Source organism: Chamaea fasciata, unplaced genomic scaffold, assembly GCF_029207755.1.
Source record: "Chamaea fasciata isolate MVZ Bird 193981 ecotype frontalis unplaced genomic scaffold, bChaFas1.0.hap1 SCAF_1, whole genome shotgun sequence".
Taxonomy (NCBI): domain Eukaryota; kingdom Metazoa; phylum Chordata; class Aves; order Passeriformes; family Sylviidae; genus Chamaea; species Chamaea fasciata.
The window spans coordinates 32,922,545-32,946,512 of record NW_027094086.1 but is presented as its reverse complement, the minus strand read 5'-3'; the positions used below and the strand labels follow the sequence as shown (position 1 = coordinate 32,946,512).

Sequence of the window (23,968 nt, the reverse complement as noted above, 5' to 3'; positions counted from 1 at the left end):
ATAAAAGTGAATTAAGGTGATATAGACAATGTTCAACAGAAAGTGTTTAGACCAGAAGAAAATGAATGACCATCAAATACAAGGATCCGCTAACAGAAGTGATGACTCGGTCAGATTTTATGATGTATGTTTTGAAGACATATAATTCCGGAGATTTCATTTAGGAGATCAATGTAAATGCAGTTTAACAGGCTACATGCTAGTTTACAAGAATGAAATGTGAATAGTTTATGAATACATACATACCAAGTCACTTGCTATTTTAATTAAAAAACATTTCTGTTGTGTCATTTAGTAGTTAGCTAAGAGAGTGAAAATATCTCAGATGATTTTGAACCCAATTCACTTATGACTTTCATTACATTTATACATCATTTTTATATTACTTTTATAACTCCACAGATCTCAGGAAGCTAAGAACTTTTCTAATACTGAGGAACTTAAAATGGACAAACCGAGACTATCACTAAAATACTGATAAATAATTTTTTTAACTTACTTCTATTTTATAGTAACAAGTATTAATGAACACAGCACGCAGAAAAATGAATGCAGCAAAACTTAGGTTATTTTGTGAAGTCATTTCTTTAACATGTGCAGAAAACTTACTTTAAATGAATCAGGAAGATACTCAACCATTTCCAGCAAAGGACATTTATTGGCACTGGAATAGTGAGAGAAAGCCACAACAGCTTCTTCCCATCTGCAAAAAATTATTTCAGATAATGGAGAACTAGTTAATTGCACCTCTTTTAACTTGACTACATTTAGATTATTTGAATTTTATTTAAGATATTGAAAATCATAATATATAACAATTTTATGCACTATTAAATGGAAACTAAGCTCTTTGGGGAGTAGCTGAGTAATATTCTGGATACTTCTGTAAGAATGATTCATGTTAAATTCTGTTATCACTTAAACAGAATTGTTTCAGCTATGCTAAGGCCTCCTAAAAAATACAAACCTGGAATGAATTTTGGAATCTTGGGTTACAAAATTAGGCAAGTAAAAATAAATACAGTAAAATCCTGTCAGCGTTTCTGTAACTCTTACCGAAAGATGTTATCATTAGGCAATGGTGTATTGCTTTATACTGAAAGTGGGGTTTCACTATACCTTAACCTAAAATATTCTAACCTGTAGTTGAAATGCCACCTTTTAAAATATTTGCAACATTTAAAATCATGATTTTAAATTAAATCTCTTGAATGTCTTCAGTTGTATTCACATTTTGATTAAAATTCTATAGGCATTTAAGCATTATGTGAAAGGTCAAAATTATTTCTGATGGCTTCTACGTGTTTACATACAGAATCTAAATATTCAACGTAATATGACAAACAACTTGCCACATGTCTAATGTCCATTACAATTATGCCACTTTTTATTTGTGCTCATTAGAACAGAACCTCTGGAATTTTAAAATAAGTGCTCACTTCTACTTATTAAACTACAGATTTTCAGAACTTGAACTCAATTAAGACAACCCGCATGGGCAAATAAATTCAAGAATCATTTTCTGTATACTTCACCTTTTGTGCAAAATGACAGCAGACACCACGTCTTTTCTCCTATTGTGTATTGCTTCATGGAAAAAAGAAGCTAGTGCTTTGTTGAACAGAATTTTCGCACCATAGTCAAGCAGTAACCTCACTGCTTTAGCGTGTCCTTCTCGTGCAGCCAAGTGCAAAGCTGTGTTCTGTGCAGACAGGCAGTACAGCAGTACATGAGTAATTTAAAAAAAGTACATTTCAGTGCTTCCCCACTTGGAAAAGCCACATGCCTCTCTCAGCTGCAAGTCTCAAATGCTTTTACTAGCAGCACAAAACATTACCAATGTTTGTACTGCATCGCTAAAATATTCTTGCATTGTATAGGGGGCAAGAGGGACATGTCTAACCCATTCAGTGTTTCATGTTTTCTATTAGGTTATTTGAATCTTTTTTGTCTCCCACTTAAAAGAATTGGATAACAATTTCAGCAATCACGTATTTATTCAAGAAATCTTTTAACAGTGCTGAAATATAACAGCACTGAGTCTGCCTCAGGAAATAAAATATTACACACATAATGCAGAGTGGAAAACTACTAATAGCCTAGGCCTGAAATTTTGTCTAGAAGTAACAGCAGACAAGAAACAAATAATGTTAACACATACCCCTTCTTCATCCACTTTGTCAGTACACTTGACATTAGTATCCAAAATAATCTGCATTGTGCGAGTGTATCCTCCGAAGGCAGCGTGGTGCAGGGCTGTCCAGCCTTTATAATCACTTACGTGTAATGGTATAAAATTAGAAAATATAAATAAAAAAACATTTTTATAAATTTAAAGTGAATGCAAATGCCTTCTGCTTTGACTCAAACCTCTTTTCTTTGGCATGACTACTGCAGAGACATCCATACATTCTGTCAACTATTATGTGATGATCAATGCACCATTCAGAAGTAAACAGTTCAACTCACTAGCAATACTTAGATCTCTCCTTTTACATCTGTTTCTGAAGGATCTTTGACCTGAAGGCAGGACTTACAGTGCAAGGCAGAATGCTTGTGAACCAGCAGTCCTAAGAAACCCTACTCAAGCCTCTAAGTGAAGCTGAAATGGTTGTAATATTTCCAAACCATTTTTTTCATGAAAATATTCAGTATTCTTTCTCTTAGCTGGATTTAGAGAAACCTCAAGTTCCCCCAGCATTAGAAGCCTTGGTTTTACAGCTGGCCATGGTTCCGTTTTACAAGTATTTTATAACCATGCTCTTATACTGTATGTTTGTATTTGCTTATATTATTATAATAATTAATATACTGTACTTATATTGCATTAACTTCCCAGAAGATGAACACAAAACATAGGGGGACAGGGTTTTTTTGGCTTAATGAATGAAAATCTGTACACTTACCAGAGGAAAAGAGCCCCTCTCTTCAGAAGAAACTGAACTACCTTCTCATGACCATTCTGGGCTGCCAAGTGAAGGGGAGTCATTCCCTTCTTATCCCCTTCATTCAAAAGTCTTGTGTCTTTCATATCTCGTATAAGCCGTTGGCAAGTGTTGATGCGCCCATAGCTTTGCAAGATACACACAGAAATTAGTGTCAAAAACAGGGAAGAGAACCATGGCATGGATTCCATTGCCCAGACTATGCTACTAACCTGGCAGCAAAGTGTAATGGTGACTTCTTGTCCCTGCTCTTAGAGTAGATGGAAACGTTGAGGCTGAGTAAATTATTTACAGAGAGGGCCACACCTTGTCTGCATGCATAGTGCAATGGAGTGCATCCTTCATTATCTTCATCCACTACGAGGTTTTTAATATGTTCCATCTGTCATCCCCCAAGAAATACCCACAAACAAAAGCACAGAATTACATCTAAATCTCTTCTGCTCCATAGCTGCTAATAGCTTGCAATAATAGCATTAACACTCGAAAGCAGTATCTAAAAAAGAAATAAACTTAAGTAAAAGTAAATTTAGGAACAAAGAGCACTTTTTTTTATCTGCTGGTTTGTGGGTCACCATTTTTTCAAACAACTACTCTTCAAAGAACACAGGAGTCTGCCAACCTGCATCCTTACTGCAATCCAGCCACAGCACAATAAAGGAAATTCTTTGCTGCCATTCCAACATAATGCTCACTGCTGGCAGCAGGTGTGTACCAAACATAGAGGCAGTCTTATAGTCTATATTCAGTAGCAAAACCTCTGACTGTCAAAACACAGCAGTTCACTGGTTTACAGTGTAAATTTATTTCCCGTTTCTCTTTTTCATCTTCATTTCCTCAAATTCCTTGTCTAACACTATCCTATACAACCTTTCTTAAAGCAACTAAAAAACTCCCACCATCTGATCCACTTCTTTGTCTGAATTATTAATATGATTAATAATCAGAAAATCAATGCAGAGAACTGAGAGTTATTGTCACTGTTTTAAAACTGATTCACTACATCTGCTGAAAAGGGAGGTTACATCCATTCTGAATTACAATCAAAGGTGTTCACGGATTTCAGGACATGTTGTAAAATGAGTTATAGCTGATTCACATTTAAAAGTCTATTTCTGGAGCTCTGGACGCCAGAAAATTTAATTTTTTCAGGCAAGCTTGGGCTCTATCAATATGAATGCTTCATTTCAACATAGGCAAATACAAATCTATGTCCGAAATATTTTTAAAAAACAAATCCAAGACTTCATTAAGGTCCAGTCCATAGAAAGCTCCTGAGGAGTATGCTGCAAACTATTTATAAAGTTCCAGATCTTGACTGATTATGAGCATGTCTCCTGGTTTTACTGCATGCAAGCTGGGAAAATAGAAGTCAAAAGTTCTATATTTTATTGCCTACCTCTTGAGCTATTCAATCCCCCAACAGCAAAATAATTTATGGGATTATGTTATTCCTTTGCCTGGCAATAAGAAAACTGTATTATTTGCTTTGAAATGTTTTCATAAGAGATATGTGATATGTACCTCTTCAAACCATTTTTTGTGACACTGGCCTTTTTAACAAGTATCACAAATTTTTACAAACATACCAAAATAAAATGGTAGTTGCTTTTTTCTTTACATTCTCCTAGTAAGGGTAACAGAAAGACATGAATTGATGCTTACTGTACCTGCAGGTATTTCTCATTCAGATGCTGTAATCCTCCAGGCTGCAATACAGTCAAATGCAAGAAATTCCGACCAAGATGATCTTTTAATGATACATTTGCTCCTAAATAAATATGGAAATAAATATCAGCAACTTCAAAACTCCTGGTTCTTGGCACTACATAATGTTTAAGACAACGGAACAATGTTGAACAAATGTTTATTAATCTATAAAATTTTATAAAATAGTTTTTATAAATCTATAAAATATTCTTTGAAGTGGACCTTGTAATGTGTAATTTTGCTTCTCAAAGAAAATTACCGCTACTGAAACTCAGCTTTCATCATTTTCTTGTGTGTAAGCATTTTGTATTTCATCACAGCACTAAGTTTTATATGGGACCGTTATATTCCAAGACGCTGATCACCCACAAATCAAGAGGAATTTTAAAGATGCAAACAGCCACCTCTTCTAATCTTTAAAGCTGTAACCTTTTACAGTTTCAAAACTTACTATAAGACTTTTAAAGAAAATCAGTTAAACTATTAACAAAAGGAAATATAGTAATAATCACTAACTTGCACCAAAGTGCAGTAAATGAAAGAGATATTGCTCAAACATTTTCAAGATGACTGTGATTTTATAAAACCACAGGTAAGTATTAAATGGTGAGCTTTATCATTTAGAGACTGCTTGCTGGTATGAAACACAGCTCTTTTTAAGTGGTGTATTTATTTACCCTGCAGTGCTGCTGACTTTGTGAGCTGCTAAGTAGTGCAGGGATGGAGTGCCAGTGCCACCTCCACCTTGAGAAGGTGACACATGGCACCTTCTTCTACAGCTTGTTCACATTGTAGTGAAAGGGGTGAAATCATCACACCAATTCCTCCTTTATCTCAGGGGATAACAGCAGTGTGCAGCTGTTTAGCTCAGCTGCTCCTGGGCTGGATGCTGAAGTACTGAATTCAAATTGAGAGGGAAGCTGGATGCAGGGTTTTAAAATTAATGAACTCAGCTCAAAGGAAATATATGTATGTGTATATTCCTTTTTACCTTTTGAAAGCAGTAAATTCACAATTTTCCATGATGCACAGGAAGTGGCCAGCAGAAGTGGGGATCGACCTTCTATGTCAACACTATCAATATTAGCCCCCTGAGAAAAAGAATTCCAAGTTTATGGTGAATAATGAATAAATGAAACTTTAAAATGGTGGTGCTCTTTATAAGCATAGCAAAAATACAGGCATTCTTAGTAATTCCAGATGGTCCAGATAAGTAATTTCACATAAATAAATAAATAAATAAATACACATTGCATCACTCTATAAAACTGCTAGGTGTTCTAACCACCAGCCACAGTCCAGTCATCTATATATAAATATTCAGATGCCAAAATAATAGTGGCCTACTTCTAGGTATACAGAACTTACAGCTTATGATTTTTGTTAGAGAACCTTTCCATGTATTTAAATTCTCAATATATAACTCTAACTTGAAAATACCAGGATTGACACTATGGAAAAATGCAAAATTGTAGCCCTTTGAATGATGTGGTCTTACCTAGTAAACAATTACCAGAAAAAGTCCTTTCTAAACATCTATACTGTATGAACACCATTCAAGAAGTAATGCATCTAGAAATTAGTATAGTTAAACCTGCACAGCTCAATTTACATTAGTTTTCTATCCTTCAGCATTTTGATGCCAAAGCAGCTGTATCAACAGGGGGCATATTTCATTCTATTTTGTCTACTTTTGTACTGACACATTTTGCCAGGACTTTACGGTCACTATAGTCACCGTATCACTATGGTCATATCAGCAAAGTACTACTATAAGCACAAACATATTTATCTCAAATATCCCACCAAGGGACCAGGAAGATACATGCAAATGAACCAATGAGATGTATATTTCATGATGGTTTAGATATCATTTTTTTTTAGATACCGAGTTGCAAGTCAAACTTGATGAGTTAAACAAAGTACACAAAAAAAAATCTATTTTATTTCAGTTAATATCCGAAGATGATTGAAAAAAAGAGAAAATCAATGGCAGTTTTTCCATTAACTTGAATCATCTTTGGGTCCAGTCTTAATTTGAGAGAGAATTAATCACAATCCTGAGCACTATTTACTCTCTAGGATGGTAACACCTGTAACATAGTAATAAGAAGCACGTAATAAATGTCCAATGATTACTTTACGACAGAGAACAGGAAGCTGCCAACGTATGTTCATTAAATATTTGAGAGTAATATATGCAAGATCCTTTCCCCATTTACGTTTCTGCAGGGTCAGATAATATCTTAAAAAATATTTTTTTCATGAAGAAATAGACCTTTTTTATCCAAGTGTCTCATTTATTTCAAAGAATACAGGGTAGCAATTTCCAGTTTTTTATGTAATATTTAATCACCTTCCTGCCAGCTAATGTAATTGTTCAGCTTTCAGAAAAAATTAATTTGGCAGCATTCATAATTACTTATCACAGTAAGAAGTAACTTCTATATTGCCACATATATTTACCTCATTTACGATATAGCTGAATTAAGAGTTTGTAAAATAGTTTCTGAACTCCACTTAATATTCCATTTCTGTTGCCCCAAATACATTAACATAAATGAATTAAATAGATATTAATGTAAAAACAAACATGCCAATTTTGCAAATATCAATTATTATTTATACAAATTAAATGTTTCATTTTTATTTTAGAGAAGACGAAAGAAGCAAAATGGGGGAAAAGTCCAAAAAACGAGAAGAAAATGTGCAAAACTACTGCTAATTTATTTTGAATAAGATGTGAATATTTAATGCGTAAAATAAATAGATGTTGTTCTTTATGAAAACTGGAGAGCCTTCATGAACTGGAATTTACTGTACCTTTCAGACAGTAACATTGCTGCACCTTTTCTTTTTCACCCTCACATACACCACAGCAGAGGCAGAACCAGGAGCCCAAGGGAGGAGGCAGCACAGGTTGTACATGCAACACTCCACTAACTCCAACTGGCACATTTTGATCCATTCCCAGACAGAGCAAACTAAAACAGTCCTCAAGCATCAAAACTAACATACTTTGTATGGAAAGCCAAAGAAACCCTCAGCAAATCTTCTGTGGAAGAGGCCAAACGAGACAAATGGCACTCAAGGAATGAAAGTTTGTTCTTAGCAAATGCAGTGTTAAAGATATTTATGATACAATGTTTTGTACACACAAACTTGCACATGCAAAAACTTGTACCTGTATTTCTCAGGTAATAAATTTTGTTGACAGATGGTTTTGTGAGACAAGTATAAGGAGTCAAACCTCACCATTTCATACTAGAATCAAAAGTAAGCCTAACATCTAGTTCTAACTAAATCAAATCCCTATAACAGACTTTCTGAGAAAAGCAAAACTGCATGTAGAAGAGAATTTCTTTTAGTATAATTGCCATGAAATGAAGTAAAAACCCTAAACACACATAAAACAAAAAAGAAATCTGATGATTTCTGAAAATGTCCCCAGCTGAATGGGGCACAAAATGACTATATCAGCCTTAGTTTAATTGGCACAAATGGACATTGGGAGCATAGCCAGTAGCATCCCTGAATACATTTCTTCTCTTTGTTCTTCATAATTATTCACTGAAAAAATACAAGCAAACCACACAGAATAAGAAATATTTCTAGATTATGCATAAACTTTGAGATACGGCTGTGTGATCCCATAGTAATTTTATGTACATTCTTTAAAGAAATGATTTATTTTTTTGAAAAAAAATCAGATTAAATTCAATGCATATTTAGCTTTTTTTTTATATTTCATGTCTGAAGAGTGTAGGATAACCAGACCACTACACCATATTTGGTAAAAGATGTTTATGAAACTTTTTAGAGTAAGTAAAATGGAAATAAAAATGTAACTGAACCGTCCTCTGTACTTGTGGGATGATGTTGTGGATCAACAACTACTGTTGTACTGTAACTCTCAATTATACATTATGAAATGTATACATCTACCTATCTAAATATCCTATACCTGAGAACACATTCTACTTTCTGAATTTCTCTATGCAGACTTCCAGCAGCAGATAGCAATAAACTCTCTAAACATGTTGCTTCATTAAATATTTACCATTGAAATCAAATACTCCGCCAGCTCATAATGATCAAACAGCGCTGTTCTGTGAAGAAAAATGCAAAAAATACAGTAATATTAGAAAGGGCAGAGAAGTTTCAAGCCAAAGGATAGCATTTTTCTCTTTATTTTCTAATATTTTTAAATAAATCAAATTTAAAATAAAGAGACAGAGGTATACCATTGTTACATAATTCATCCTAATAAACTATTTTTATTTTTTTGCATGGAGTTCTCTCTTCAAACCAAGTTCAGTTCAGTTATCACATTCAAAACTCACTGCAGGAAACAAAGACTTCATTGGTTGGTAAACAGCTATTTTACCACCAGTTTTTAAGAGAACCAGTAATTTCATAAGTCAGATCATTCAGTGTGCCACACAAGGCCAATACAGAATTCCATAAATTTCATATGCAGTTTTTTCTGAGCATGCCTGGAGCCTCAAATTAATTTCATTATTCAAAAATAATTTGATTGTATTTTGTGCAATAATGCCAATGTGTGGTTAAAATAGCAATGCCTAAACATGTATTCCGACTGTGGCAGGCAAGTCTACTTGAAAAAAATACAAACCATCTAATTGGTGTAAATTGGGCATTTGGACCATAGTCAGTAGCATTAGTTAAATATACTGATAAAAAGTGGTTGTCATTTACCAAAAATATTTTAAAGCTGTCTGTACACTTGGAATCTTCTTAGGTTTTATTCTACAGTACGGCATTGAATTATGTATTACAGGAAAAAAATGGTCAAAGCATGAAAGTATAACGTAGTAAATACACACAGACAAAATGTTTTCACAAGTCAGACCTCTGTGAAATATTTGGACTCAATGACCAACACAGTTCCAAGGCTGTACTGTATCTCAAAGGATAACAGTTGCCTTAGCATTATAAGAGGTAATAAAACATTGCATGTACTATAGTTAGAACTGATTACACAAAAGACTTTTTTTAAAAAATCAAGTCATGGTTCCAAATATGTAGAGATGCCTCCATTATCTATAGTAGACCTTTCCAGCCACACATTAATACTGAATGCCTCACAAATGCTAAAATAAATTCCAGGGTGACTGAAGAGAAAGCAAAGTCATTTTATGAAATATTTAGAAGAAAGCATGACAGTACGAATGCAAAAGCATCAAGTCCTACCTATGCTTCACTGATGCTTTGTTTCTCAACAACTTAATGTTCCTACTCAGTTTTTTTATATTCTGAGATATTTGGGTGACTTTCTATCTTCACAATAATTCTAGATAATATAATTTTTACTGTTTCACAGACACAGATTAAAATAGTGCTGTCCTTTTTACCAAGCTTTTTTCAAGGACAATAATTTTCACAGATAAGACAGCCAATTATCTATTAAGTAGTACATGTGTCTGCACAACTTGCGTTGGCATTCTGTCATCACTTTGTCTTCAATCTTGTTCTTCCATGGTAACATTTCCAAGTGTACCCAAACATTATCCTAATTTTACAACAAACATTTTTAATGTCTTCAATTATCTTTGAATCATTCCACTTTATACTATGTCCAAAGAACAATCATCTCCACTGCTTCTACCACTTACTTCATACTGTAAAACTTCTTGTAGAATAACACTGTCAAATAATTACAGCTAAATGCAGTGAAACATATCTTTCTTGCAAAAAATTTATAGAAATATATTATATTCCATAGAGTTAGGAGCCAGCATGTTTAACTAAGAACATTTCTGCTACAAAAGATTCAGAAAACTTTTCCACAGTCTAGTGCTCTGGTTCTATATGGACTATGAAAGACTAGAAGTCTTGAGGATTATTACATACACAAACACCATCTGCAACTTTGAAGTCACAGGGAAGTGTACAAACATTTCCTTTAACCTGATCAGGTAGAAGGTTTTTTTGAAAATAAAAGAAAGTATTATTTTAAACAGTTCATATTATTTTTCACTCATTTTCGGGAGAACATCAAATGATTTTATAAGGGCATTTCTTCCACATTGTCAGAAGATGTTAACAATGCCATCAATTTGCTCCCCTACAACTTTACTGGAGTAAATTTTCAATGCAAACTGTTAGTGACCATTCCTCGACATGGTTCCAAGGTAACTGGAACTGCTTTCACTTTGGTATCAGCACCAAGATTTTTAACATTCTGACCAAATTTTTTAATTTTGTCATACTGCATTACAACCATCTTCCATACCATGGAGAATTTCCAAATTATTTGGGGGCTCCAAATGCAAGGAATAACTAAGAATATCATGGCTTACAATTTATAGTGAAATCTGGCACAGCAGCTTCCTACCTGTGAAGCAATGTTTCCTTATTCCCATCTACAGCATCAATAATGGATTCCTCACCAGCATAGGATGACATCATTAGCTTTACAATCTCTGTTGCTCCTTGAGTGGCAGCAAAATGAAGTGCTGTGCATTTTTCATTCTATAAATGGGCAAACAAGACAAAACACAAAAATTTTAACCTCAGAAACCTAACTTCTAATCTATTAAACACACTTGTGAAGCAGTCCAGGATTTGTAATTCATAAATGCCTAAATTTCTACACAAGTAATAATGCTTTAGTCTTTAACTATAGTAGAATTCCAAAGAGATTGAAAAAAAACAGAAAAGACTAAAGAGATAGTTTTAAAGGATTATTATGAAGCTTCTTATCACTCTATACAAAGTCCCTATGATTTGAGATAATTATACTCTTAACAACCATTTGTAGTTTAATTAAAAACCAGACAGATGCAGCACCCTTTAATACAAGAGATGAAGCAAATGAAGGCTACAGAAAACCATATCTAGGTCAATACAAATGAATAAGCAGAAATATGGGCCCATATAATACAGAAAATGCATTATTTTAAAATGTCATTAACTTCCTAAAACAGAATCCTCCTTAGAAGTAATTCTTTAATCAACTTTTCTGCAGATAAAAAATAACATTGTCCCACATGCTATAAAACTATTATAAACTAGACTCATAAAATAATTAAGCATATGCAGATGAATAGAACAATATTTGCCAAAATGGGATTTTGTTTAGCTAGATGGGACTAACCATCCAGCTTTGATATATGCCTGTGGGGTTGAATTTCTCATTTTTAGAGCGGGACTATTTTGGTGGAATGGGCTTCTCCACAATGCCATAAGCGTTCTCCAAACAGTTTTACCCATCACAAAATCAGCAGCATAAATCACCTCATTCAAAAACTGCTTGTTCAAAGAATCAAACCAGTAAAAGAAGGCTAAACTATAATTAGTTTTGCTCTCATGAGTTCTTTTCATCCTTGCAAACATTTTGATTAGGGATAGATATTTTTCAAAATGTTTATTTCTGAATGCATCTGGGTACAGACCCTTACACTAGCAGTAGTATCACGAACTTGTGTTTCCTTACAAAGATACTGCAAAGACCAAGGCAAGGCTGAGAATAGACACGAAAGATCGGAGAGGAACAGACTGGAGATCCCACACCTGGGAAGGGATGACCCTATGTGACCTGGGTAAAGAAACATCACATTTTGCCTGATTTGAACCAGACTTGTTTTCATTTGCTGCTCCCTCTGCTTTGCGTTGGAAGAGAAAATGAACAATGATTATCTGCTCGTCTTTTTTTCATACCACTCAGAGACTTAGAGATACCTAGGGTTTATCAAAAATACATTTCGTTCCAATCTGAGTTTTACCTGTTTTAGATCAATTTGGGCTCCAAATTCAATGCACATTTTAATCATTTCGAGGTCGCCACTCTGAACTGCCAAATGAAGTGGACTGCACTTTCCATTATTGGTAAAATTGATGTGGGTTTTAGCAGAGTGACCCAATTCTTCACCTGAGAGAGGAAAATAAATGGATTTTTTAAAGTGAGAATGATCAAATAGAAGATATAAAGGCTTTCAAAACAAGCATATTAAGTGCACAATAATATTCTCTTCCCTCAAAATATGAACCTGTCACATCAGTCATTTAACAATGGATGAACATACATTTAGGAAAGCAGCTAATTTGCTGCAACAATAATACAAAAGTTGTCAGCATAAATTACCCACAGGAATAACTGCAGTAACTTCTTTTAAGTCCAAACAGTTATAATTGCTTGTTTTCACAGTTATTCAAGAGCTAAAGCAGAAAATTGGTACTCATGGCTTGGGAACATTGTATTTACCTTTCTTCAAAAGAATTTCCAGACATTTTTTTGCACCTGAAAACGCTGCTGCGTGGATAGGCATACATCCCGTTTTGTTTGGCTTACATATTTTTCCTCCATTTTCAATCTGAAAAATAATGTCTCAATACAGCTTAATGACATACAGAAAAAACCTGACAAATAAATATAAAATTACAGATACAAGGTAGCTGTTTCCTTTTTTAAAATGTTGCATATGTATTATGAAGTTTATATACAAGTATCTTTTGCATGTTATACCCATACAATGCATGTGCTTCATTCTGTGTTCTCATGACCTTCAAAATCAGGTTTTTTCCTTAAATTGGCCACTCAGCTATAGATATAATATACCCTTTCAAAAGATTTTTTTTGTAGTAGCCCATGCAAAGCCAGTTGAACACTAGGTCCATGATTAACCTTGCTGCACTGAATAGAGACCGAATTCAGGAACAGAATAACAATGCATCAAGGTAGAGAGAATCACCTCAAAAGATATAATAATTATATAATTATACCTACCAGGAGTGTCAGTGCTTCAGGATTGTCCTTGTAACACGCTACACTTATAGGTGTGTTCCCTGCTTCACCTTCCAAGTTAACATCTGTACTGCTATGTTGGACTAAAATCTAAATGTTTAAGAAAACATTCAGTCAATCCTAAGCCAAACACAACAACAAAATCCTATTCCATTATTTTTGGTGTTTACAATCTATAGCACCCTTGCAACTTACTCATTTTGCACGCTAAAAGCCCACAATGCATTGGCAGATGAGGGAAAAAATGCAGGAGAATGCCAAAATATGCTGGTGAAAAATGCAGATATGAACAGACGTGAAGTACAATTCTTTATCTGCCAGCAGGCAGCCAGATAGCTATGTTAAACTCTGCACATGGCTGCCAAGTATTTTAAAGTCTGATTTAACAATTTCTCAATAATGGGAGAAAGTATTTTTTGTAGGACATTGCAGATAAGGATTTTTAACTGAACCTGTCAACAGAAAATTCCCTGGAAAGTGGCAATGTTCTGGAATCTGCTCAATTAGGAATCTGCTCAATTGAACAGTAAAATGAGGGGAGATGGGTCTTGATGAAAACTGGGACCTTGCAGTCCTGAAATCCTGCTCCAGTCCCTATGTTAACAGCTGACAGTGAACTATCGGTATCATCAATTATCTCTATGATTGCTCCCAGCACTTTTTGAGAAGCAAAGGATCTGGAAATTATAATGACCATACTGGTTTACTTATTCCCCGGGCTACATATTTATTTAATCATCTTCCAGTAATTTCAGTTATTTATTTTTTCTGTACTAGAGGAACTGGTACATTTAATCACTCTCAGGCAATCTGGCAATAAGAACCAACGGAGAATTGGTTTGAATAAACAACAGAGTGGAGAAAAAACGAGAGCACGGATTTAGTGAAGAACAAAGCACAGAGGAGGATAAAAAGCTCATTTTAAAAAATGTCAGTGATTTCAGATTTCATTGTTCTTAATTCATAAAAAATACTCATAATAAATGTAGCTTTTGTAAAAGATTTAATGACACTGAACTCTTAGTCTTGAATACAGATAACATGTGTTTCTTTCTTTTGCATGGATGAACTAGAAAAAAAGACAAATTTAAAGAGAAAAGGAAGTGTTGCAATTTTAAGGTTGTATTAATCTAAAAATTTAAAGAACTTTAAAATTTTAAAATTCTAAGACTATTCTGCATATGAAGTGAAAACAGTCTCATTGCACTTAGACAAATGGTTAAAAAAATTATGCTGTTTAAAATCTCAAAGCTATTTCTGTTTTACCAGGTTCAACATGGACACCTTAGTAATTTCTTCACAATATATTTTTGTGCATTTTAATTGCTAATTTAGTTCTGCTACCATTCAACTGATTATTAGGGTGTTGGTTCTAAGAACTGTGCTTTCTGACTAGCTTTAATCTGTTTTTTATTTTAAAAATACACTAATTTCAAGAGTGCTAATACTTATAAGATACCCTATACAATTGTAAAAAACAAAGAAACAGAACATTATAATTTGAAATACACATGCTTACATGAAGTTTCCCTTTTAAAAAGAACACTTTTACAGAAAGTTCCTTGTGTCTGGAACGTTGAAAAGCATTTTCTGTGAAACATAAGAACGGCTATCATAGCACAAACATCAGTATTTCTACAAATCAGTAAGTTACTTTTTACTGGCAGTGCTAAGAGGACACCAGCATTTCTATAGGCATCATGTTACACATCCTGCTGGCTAAAGAAAACATATGAGGAGATACGGCATATATCAACAAGGCCTTGGTGCTGTGCAAACGGCTGCTGCCTGAGGTACTTATCAAGTGTGTATATTTACGTGGACTTTAGACTTACCTTCACAATTTCATTGTGCAGGGACTGAACAGCCATATGCAAAGGTGCCATCATATTGGAGTTGAGAATGTTTGGATTGGCTCCTCTGCTGAGAAGCAAACGAACACTTTCAACCTGGTTTTTCTTTGTGGCCCAGTGTAGTGGGGTATTTCCAGAAGAATCCATCACATTTAATACTAGGTCAAAGGAGGGAAAACAAAACAAAACAAAACAAAACAAAAAGCAAAACAATCAAATGTTCTGATTGCACTGAGAAAAAAAAAAAAAAAGAAAAGGTCTCTCCAGTGTCAGGTTTAGGTCTGTGCTACCACACTTCTTTGGAAAAGGAAAGGAAAAGATTTCATGAGATGCAGTGCATTGGGTTAAAATGATTAAATATTGTGCTAAATATACAATATTGGTGAGAGGAATGGGAGTGGTGAAACACCTGTCTATCTCTTGCCCATTATTATGGTTGTTTTTCCTCACCCAAAAGTTAGTCGATTTACCTTTCTCCTTGATTCTTCTTTTTCCTATATTACTTGACTTTGCAGCTTTTTCTTTAGAGGCTGCACAGAATAAATGAGTGCAAATAACCAAAGTAAGAGGTAACAAATAAGTGCTTGCAAACTGTAAGAAAATGAAAGACCATGTCTACTCTGTTTCGCTTCAGAACACAAAAATAAACCAATTCACACCAGTTATAAAAATGGCCCGTTCTACACATACTTTTTGAGCTTGAAAACTGAAGACAAACTTCTACAAATACTATAAAAAATTAGGACTAAAATGACAGACTGAAAATTAAAAAAAAATATGCTTCAGCCAGAATAATCTAAAATTATATTGGCCATCAACAGGTGAAAAAAACCAAGCTTTTCAGGGCCATTGCAGGTTTACTCAGTAGCATACAGTCTATCAGTGGAGTCCAACGTAGTTCACAATGTTTATTATATAAGAGACACATAACATGAATAAGGATGAACAAAAGTCTTCTGTTCAGTCATTGCCATTTTCTTTTTCACATCTGAAGACTACATATCTGAGTGTCAAACCAAGTAAGACATATTGATTCACTGCATTAGAGAGAAAAGAGTCCTACATAACAACAGCGACCCAAACCACACCTGAGGCAGTGCAAACTGTGGCAGACAGTTTGAATTATATTTGAATCTATGAACGGAGATAACACTTATCAGTCCTGTCTCAGTTCGGTAATGGACACCTTGGTTATTCAACTTTTTTATTGTGCTAAGTAAAGTTGTTCATAAAATGCATGTTACCTTCATAGGAAGAGTCATCTATAATCAGCTGCATTAGCTCTATTTGCCCTCCTTCCGCAGCGTGATGCAGTGGGGTGGCATTTAATTCATCCACCTTCGTAAGCCCAGAACGATTCTTCTTAATGAAACTCCGTAGCCTGCAGGCACTTCCATCCGAAATAACCTGTTTTGGGTAAAAACACTCTCATTTTCTCATTCTCCTAAGAGGCAGGAAGTTAGCAATGCTATAATGTGTTTTTGTGGGCATGTTACCACCCAGTAACTCCCGCCCATTTGTTTGGGCTCATACAGAAGTTCACAAATCCTGATCAGATTGAGCCAACAGTGAAACTCTGATTGGTTATTGATTTAACTGACTGCAATATAAGATCCAGATGAGAAACAGTGAAAAATGAACAGAACTGAAAATCGTCTTGAATACACTGTTTTCTCTCCTGTAGTGAGATCAAGATTGTTCCTTCACCATGGAAAATCTCAAAGAAGCAAATTCATCACTTATGTTTTTATAATCTTTTTTGCAGCGGCCATGTAAAATGAATTCAACAGAGAGGAAAATTTAAAATCTTGATAAATTCCTTTTTTCAATGTCTTTTTACAGAGACTGATACTGTGTTCTTGGCTTTCAAGTTCAGCCATTGGGCTTCTGTGATGTTTTTTGTGTCAGAAAAACCAATACATTTTTTAATTTCAGCAGCATGCTTAGAACATCAGACTATTATCTCAGCCTGAAACAACTCAGTATCTTCCCAGTGAGCCCACTGACAGCTTGATACATGCCAGGTACTATGCTTTACAACCAAAGCCCGCTGCAGAAACTCTGTTGATTATTATTTTACACTATTCTCCAAATATTTTTGCTAAAGTTATTCAAACCTCATATTTCTATGTAAAGAAAAGTGATGGAATAACATGATTGCAGTAAAATGGGCAGGAGTTTAAGAAACAGATATTAAAAATTAGGATAGAATTTAAAGAACCCAGTTCGACAACATTGGGTGGGAAAAAAAGGAGAAAAATGCTTATATAAAGTAATGCAAACCTTTCGAATGGCGTGTAAGCAAGCAAAGAATAAAAAAAGGGAATTCCCTAAAATCACTACTCCCTACAGTCCTGCAAAGGAAAAGGAAAACTTTGCTCTCCAGGATTCCCTGAGTCACAATCCTCAGAGACTCAAAGACTCAACAATTTTTGCCATCCTTAAGCAATAGACATTACGGGGCAGCCCATTCATGTGCTTGAGCATGTGTTTAGCTTCATTCAGCTTAATAGTCCCACTGACCTCAGTGAGGTTATTGATGTCAATAACGTTACAGATGTGTTTAAACATTCGTAAGACTGAGGCCAAACACAGGGCTGGTATCTGGTTCGAAAGTGCAATCAGAAAAAGCTAATTGAAAACATGTGATATTGTGGAAAAGATATTTAAAATGAATCAACTGTCACAAAAATAACAGCTCAATTACACATGCAATATCTATATGTTTTAAACACACCAAAAAGCTGTCTAAGAAAACCTTATTAGAGAGCCTAGTATTTTCTATTCCTTCTAACGTTCTACCTTTATTATATCTATTGATCTAGACCATATTTTTCCACTTTTAACACTCGATTTATTTCTCAACGTAAGACAAAATGTGGCATAATTTCTACCGACAAAAGTAAGATTTATCAGCCAATACTGCAGTGTTTCACTAACAAAATAAGGAAGAAAGAAGTCAGTTAGGTGTTCTCAGTAGTTGGGCTAGTTAAAAACAGTAAAGCAAGCTATTTTAAACAGCAGCTCTTTTGCCCTGTGCCTGAACAGCTCTGAAGTGACAGATCACTCATCAGAGTGACAAGCCATATTGTACGAAGAGGTGTTGCTCAGGTCTACAGCTAGCACACAGAAAACACACGTGAATGGAAATGACCTCAGGAGGTATTTAAACCCATCTACAAACTCTGTCAAATTTGTTTAGCCTGCTGTTAAAAATCTCCAAAGTTATCCAAGTCTTCCATCCTGTAAGCAAAGTCTTCCTTTGCTTAATTTTTCCTATGCTTAAAAAAGGCTTCACTGAAGTTTGCTCTAGGTCTCCCTAGCACCAAGCCAAACACATGACTTCTCATCCTATTCTCTATTAAAAATGGAAAGATGTTATGTCCTTCCTGGCTACAATATCACTTTTGTAGGTTGCACTGCTGGTTCCCTTCCCCTTTGTAACAGCTCCAGGCCTTCTAAACTTCTTTTTCGTGTCATTTTTGCTAAGATGATCCATTCATTTCCATCATGACCTCGGATTTCCTCTAAGAGAGGGTCTCTTTCTGCGCCCAGGGGGAATGCACGTTCTGTGCCAGCAGCCTGACACCCACATGCTCCTTCGCCCGCTCCCCTACCTTGCCACACAACATCAGTGTCCTGTGCCTTCGGCACCCCACGGCCAGGGCAGCTCCCAGCCTGTCTCCGATCCTCCCTCCCGGGTCACTGAGCGAGCGGACAGGGTGTCCCGGAGGAGCGGGTCCCTGAGACAGAACCCAACCGAGGCCGCACCGCTGCCTCCAGAGCCCCTCCGCACCCTGACCCACCTCACCCTCCACCGTCACCCCTCTCTCCCAGCGCGGCCCGCACGCACCTTGAAGACATCCTGCGAGGCGACGGAGGCGGCATCCGCCTCGCACACGACGCCCTGGTAGGCGCTGGCGGCGGCCGCCTTGTCCCGGGAGCGGCAGAGCCGCAGCAGAGAGCGCTTCATGCCGCCGGCCCGCCCGGCTCCGAGCAGCGCCCGCTCCGGCGACCTGCCAGGCGACACAGAGAGTGACGACCAGCCCGGCGGCGGCGGGGGAGGCGGGGAAAGTAGGGAAAGCAGGCGGGGGCGATCCCCCCGGGGCGGGCATCCCACCGGGCGGCTGCTCCCACCGCGGGCGGAACTCCTGTGCCCGTCGGGAGCCGTCGCCTGAAACGGCGCTACCTACACCTACGCTGCCCTCCCGCCCCTAAAACAGCGGCTCGAGTTTTCTGCTATTAGCTTCTTAGCTTCTCTGTGTAGCCATAACTTTTTTTTTTTTTTTTCTTTTTTCTTTCAGAATTTGTTTGACCAGACAGTTTGGGGCGGTGTAGGAAAGCTGTAGGAAGAGTACAGAAAGAAGTAGCGTGAGGTGTTTCAAAGGATTAATCCTAAAGAGCCTGTAACTGAGTCAGTCTTTACGGGAAAATGTGTAGCTCGGGGAGCTAACGCGTTACTTAACGTCAGATGAGTAGCCCTGCCGAAGGTCAGGTTGTGGAAGGGGCAGATGGTTAGGAAAAGCAGCAGGAGCCACAGGAGGTGACTTTTTGCCTGTGTTTTCATGGTTCATGGCAAGCGGCAGCTTACGGACTGCCAAAACCAAGTGTCACACCCTAATCAGCCTACTTAACAGCCTATTTGTAGCTGTCAACAAGCAATTGTCCATTATTTCGCTCATCATTCCCTTTTTAAATACTTTTTATACTGTCTGTGCCACAACATCCTGTGGGGCACTAAGTGCCATAATTTCATTATACATTTGTGAAAAAAAAAAAAACCAACCAAAAAAACCCAAGTTTTCTTCTACCACTTAGTGGTCCCCGGTGTTTTTATTTTGAAAAATGGAGCGTTCTGCTACATTTTTTCATCCCTAATAGTGCTCATTATTTCACAAAGTTCTTCCAGCACTTTGCTCGTTGTTGGGGCCTTGCCCATGTGGTTTTCCTTCTTACAGAAGCCACTTTTTATCTCTGAATAGCCACATCCTGCTACTCTGAATCTTTTCCTTGCTCCTTTAGAAGTGGAATGGGAAGGCTTACATGTAAAAGTATATTCAACCAATAGTATTCATTGTTTGTTTGATTTTTTAATTCATTTCTCTCATAAATGTTCACAAATATATTTGGGCTTTCTTTAATGCCACTGAGCTAAGTTTCCATAGAATTTTTCTCCAGCACAATCCCTTTTCTAACTGGTGATAGTATCAATAAATAGCAGTCAGGTACACATTCATTTGAAGCCAGTTAGGGTTATGTTTCATGTCAGTATTCACCTAGAATTTATCAACATTGAACTTCATCCGACATTTCATTACTGTATCACCAATCTTTTGGAATCTGCCACAATCGTCTGTAATTTTGGTCATTCTGAAATTTCAGTAGTGCCTTCAAAGTCATCATAATGTTTTTTGAGCCTTTATATCATCACTGACTTTAAAGAACCTCCTTGCTTTACAAAGTTGTATTCCTTCTCCATATTTTTGAATACTTAACCAAATTCAGAAAATCCTTATTGCCTGTCCTCTGACAGTGTAGTTTCATTAAAAGACGACGAGGAGGGACCTTTTTGTGAAACTCTCCCCAATCCACTTAAGTCTGACATCATTTGTACCTTTTTTTGTTTGCTGATTCCTTCAGAGAAGGCATGTGTAACACCAGACTTCTCTCTACAAACGCCATGTTTGTTATTTTGATCTTGTTGTTTTGAGCCTGTGACTCCGGAGTTGTTTGTATTAAGTTGCTGAAATTACATATTCTTAACTAAGTAGTTTTAAGACCATAAAGCTAAATAGTTCTAAGACTAAATGGATGGGTTAAAGTGCTTGTGGTATAAATTTTCATTCCTGACAGTTATCAGGCAATATTAAAAAATGAGACAAAAACTTTCTCCCCCTCACACACAGCTGGTAGCCACAGGTATTGGAAATGTTCAACAGCAGTGCATTAAGGTAAGTTTTTGTTGCTACATCATCATTAATTGTGACCAAAAGGAACAGGGATATTTATACTATAGCAGGAAAGCTATACTCAAGAAATCTAGCCATTAGTGCCTGCAGAGATTCTAATTATGTGACCTGGGATTACAATGCTGGAGGAGATCTCTGTATTTCCCATCATTTTCATGGTGCCTCGGTTGGGAGCAGCCCCAGTTGGTGACAATGTTCACCTTCCTGTGGTGAGAGCCCTTTGAATTCCCTGTCTGGCCTTGACTTCTCTGTTGCTCACAGTCCTCTTTATGAGAAATCAAACTCAACATCTGAGTATTGTATAAAGAAAATAAAAGCTGTTTTCTGTAGGAATCATTATCTGGAAATAGAAGTGTCACTGAAATATCAGTAAGAATTAGTGAAATTATTGTCCATTTCTTCTTAAAGTCCCCTAAATTGCAGCCAGAGAAATGCTGTGAAACAACAGAGGTCATGAACCTCAACCAACCACAGCTTTACTAATTTTCTTGAATCTGATAATACTGCTTCCTTCTTTTAAAATTGCTGCTACATTTTAGTCTTCTAGTAAATGTTCAGAAGAATGTTCAGAGTATGAAAAATAGTAAAAAGGTCTTCCATTCCCAGCAGGATTCAAATGGAATTTTAAGTGGGCTGACCACAGCTTTTATTTCTGCATAATAATTTGACATAAGGAACTAATTCACAGAAGTAGCCGAAGAGTAACCTTTCATACAGCCGTTTTTCCCTGGAGTGGATTAAAATACATTTATACCATTTTATTTCAAACATGATCTTGCTAATGGAAGAAGTGGATCCATTAGTACAAGCAAAATTCACTGAGGGTAATCATACCACAGCATTTCATTAAAAATATGATTGTTTAATAATTAAATTGTATATACAGTAAATATGCACCATTAGAATCCTGGAGCCTGAGTAACACAGTACTGCAATTTTGTTAATTTTTCAGACCCAGGAACCATAAATTCAAGCAAGTGGCAGTAATGAAAAGGATGTACAGCATGTTTTTTGCTTTGGAAATGATTTATTTGGCACCACTGTTATATAAATTATGATGTGTAAAATGATTGTTAGGATTTCATGAGTCAGCTTAATTCAGTAAGCCAAATGAAGTCATGATGATACTTCAGATATTGATTATGGCCATACGGAAATTAATCTGAAATTAATTGTTACTTCCAACAGGCAAGAATGCATTGTCTCCTACAAATTTTCAGAAACCTACTTGTACTTACAATGGGGGAAATTGCTTACATTGTCAAACGAGCGAGGTCAACTGGGCTAACACTTAACACTTACGTCTAATGGATTTTTCATTGCAGTCTTTGTTCTTGAGATTTTGCTGTAGTAGGGAATATACTGCTATGCTCAGCATGAGAATTTAAGTTATTGACAGGTTTGTTACATGCGTAATTGTAAAAAAAAAAAGAGGATATAGAAAACAACAATTCATTTTATTACACTGCCAAGTCTTTTTTTCTCTAACGATAAAATATGATATGAAATAATATCTTACAGATTTTGAGTCCTACTCTTACTACTTTGGACAAGAAGAAATTTAAGTAGAGGCCTGCAGAATAAATCTATGATTTGAAAGGAAGTATAAATTGATTTTATGGTTAATAGCTATTGTAATAAGCAGGTGTCACTCCATGAGAACATTCTTGGTAAGGATAATTCCTAAGGTATCCAGTGCAGCCCAGCAATTAATTGAAGCAACTATTGGCTTCAAATTAGCTCCTAGACAAGAACATTATGCTGCATCTAGAAGAATTTTAGGGATATGGTAGCAAAAGTGAATGTAAGCCCTTGTCCCTGTGAGGGCTGGATGCTTTAGAATGGAGTGTGTACAGCTGAGGGGTGACTGAGATACCCATTTCAGCCAGTAATCCCCCTGTGAAGCTGGGAGCTGAGCCATCTCTTGCAAACTATATTTTAAACAAGTGAAGGGGGCCTCTTACATGGCAGGCATCATGTGCCTCCCTCAAACTAAAGAGATTAAAACATTCTTTCTACTTGATAATAAAAACAATCATGGTCACCAAATGGCAGCTGGCTTTCTGGTAGCGATGCTTTCTTCCTCCTACCATTGGAACTGTGCCAGTGTACAGACAGAGGCTGTTTGGGTCAAGGTGTTGATGTTTGATTCTCCACCGCACTGGAAAACTCACCCTGTTTCTGCCTTCAGCCCTGGTTTTGTATTTTTATATTTAGTTACCATTGACAAGACTCAGAAGCCATCTGTGAAGTGGGGAACTACATCCGGGGCGTTCCCTAACCATGAAATTTCGGAAAAGCTGAATTATCAGGCTTCAGAAACTTTCTGATTGCTCAATCCAATGAGACTGAGGCATAGGATTATGCTTTACATTGCTTATTTTGAATGAACTTCTTTTGGTTTTGGAAATTGTGAAGATATACCTTCAGTTGTACCAAATCTGAAAAAAAAGGGAGAATGTTGATAATAAAATATTTAGAACTAAATATTAGTCTGTGTTGGAAGAGACCTTTAAAGGCATCTAGTCCAAACCATCTGTAACAAGCAGAGGCATCTTCTACTTGATCAGATTGAAGGTACAGGTGCCTCAGGACATTCATACATGTAAGAGGCAGACAAGGGTTTGTTTGGGGCAAGACAGTCCTAGATTTTGGAAGCTCAAATCCCACCTGCAACCCAATTCAAGCCCTTTCTTGATGACCAGTGATACATTCAGAAACATT

The 23,968-nt window shown here is 36.3% G+C and overlaps 1 protein-coding gene across 1 annotated transcript in view; it reads right to left on the bottom strand.

Moving 5' to 3' along the window:
- TRPA1 (transient receptor potential cation channel subfamily A member 1) overlaps nt 1-19,390 on the bottom strand; it is a 30,486-nt gene extending 11,096 nt beyond the window's left edge. The window contains 16 exon segments of the mRNA XM_066204994.1: nt 610-703; nt 1,536-1,702; nt 2,162-2,276; nt 2,907-3,071; nt 3,158-3,327; nt 4,616-4,716; nt 5,647-5,746; nt 8,716-8,764; nt 11,014-11,150; nt 12,404-12,549; nt 12,883-12,991; nt 13,405-13,512; nt 15,258-15,433; nt 16,520-16,682; nt 19,129-19,318; nt 19,320-19,390. Coding sequence (XP_066061091.1) covers nt 610-703; nt 1,536-1,702; nt 2,162-2,276; nt 2,907-3,071; nt 3,158-3,327; nt 4,616-4,716; nt 5,647-5,746; nt 8,716-8,764; nt 11,014-11,150; nt 12,404-12,549; nt 12,883-12,991; nt 13,405-13,512; nt 15,258-15,433; nt 16,520-16,682; nt 19,129-19,318; nt 19,320-19,390 — 2,061 coding nt within the window.
- Nucleotides 19,391-23,968: the final 4,578 nt, after the last annotated feature.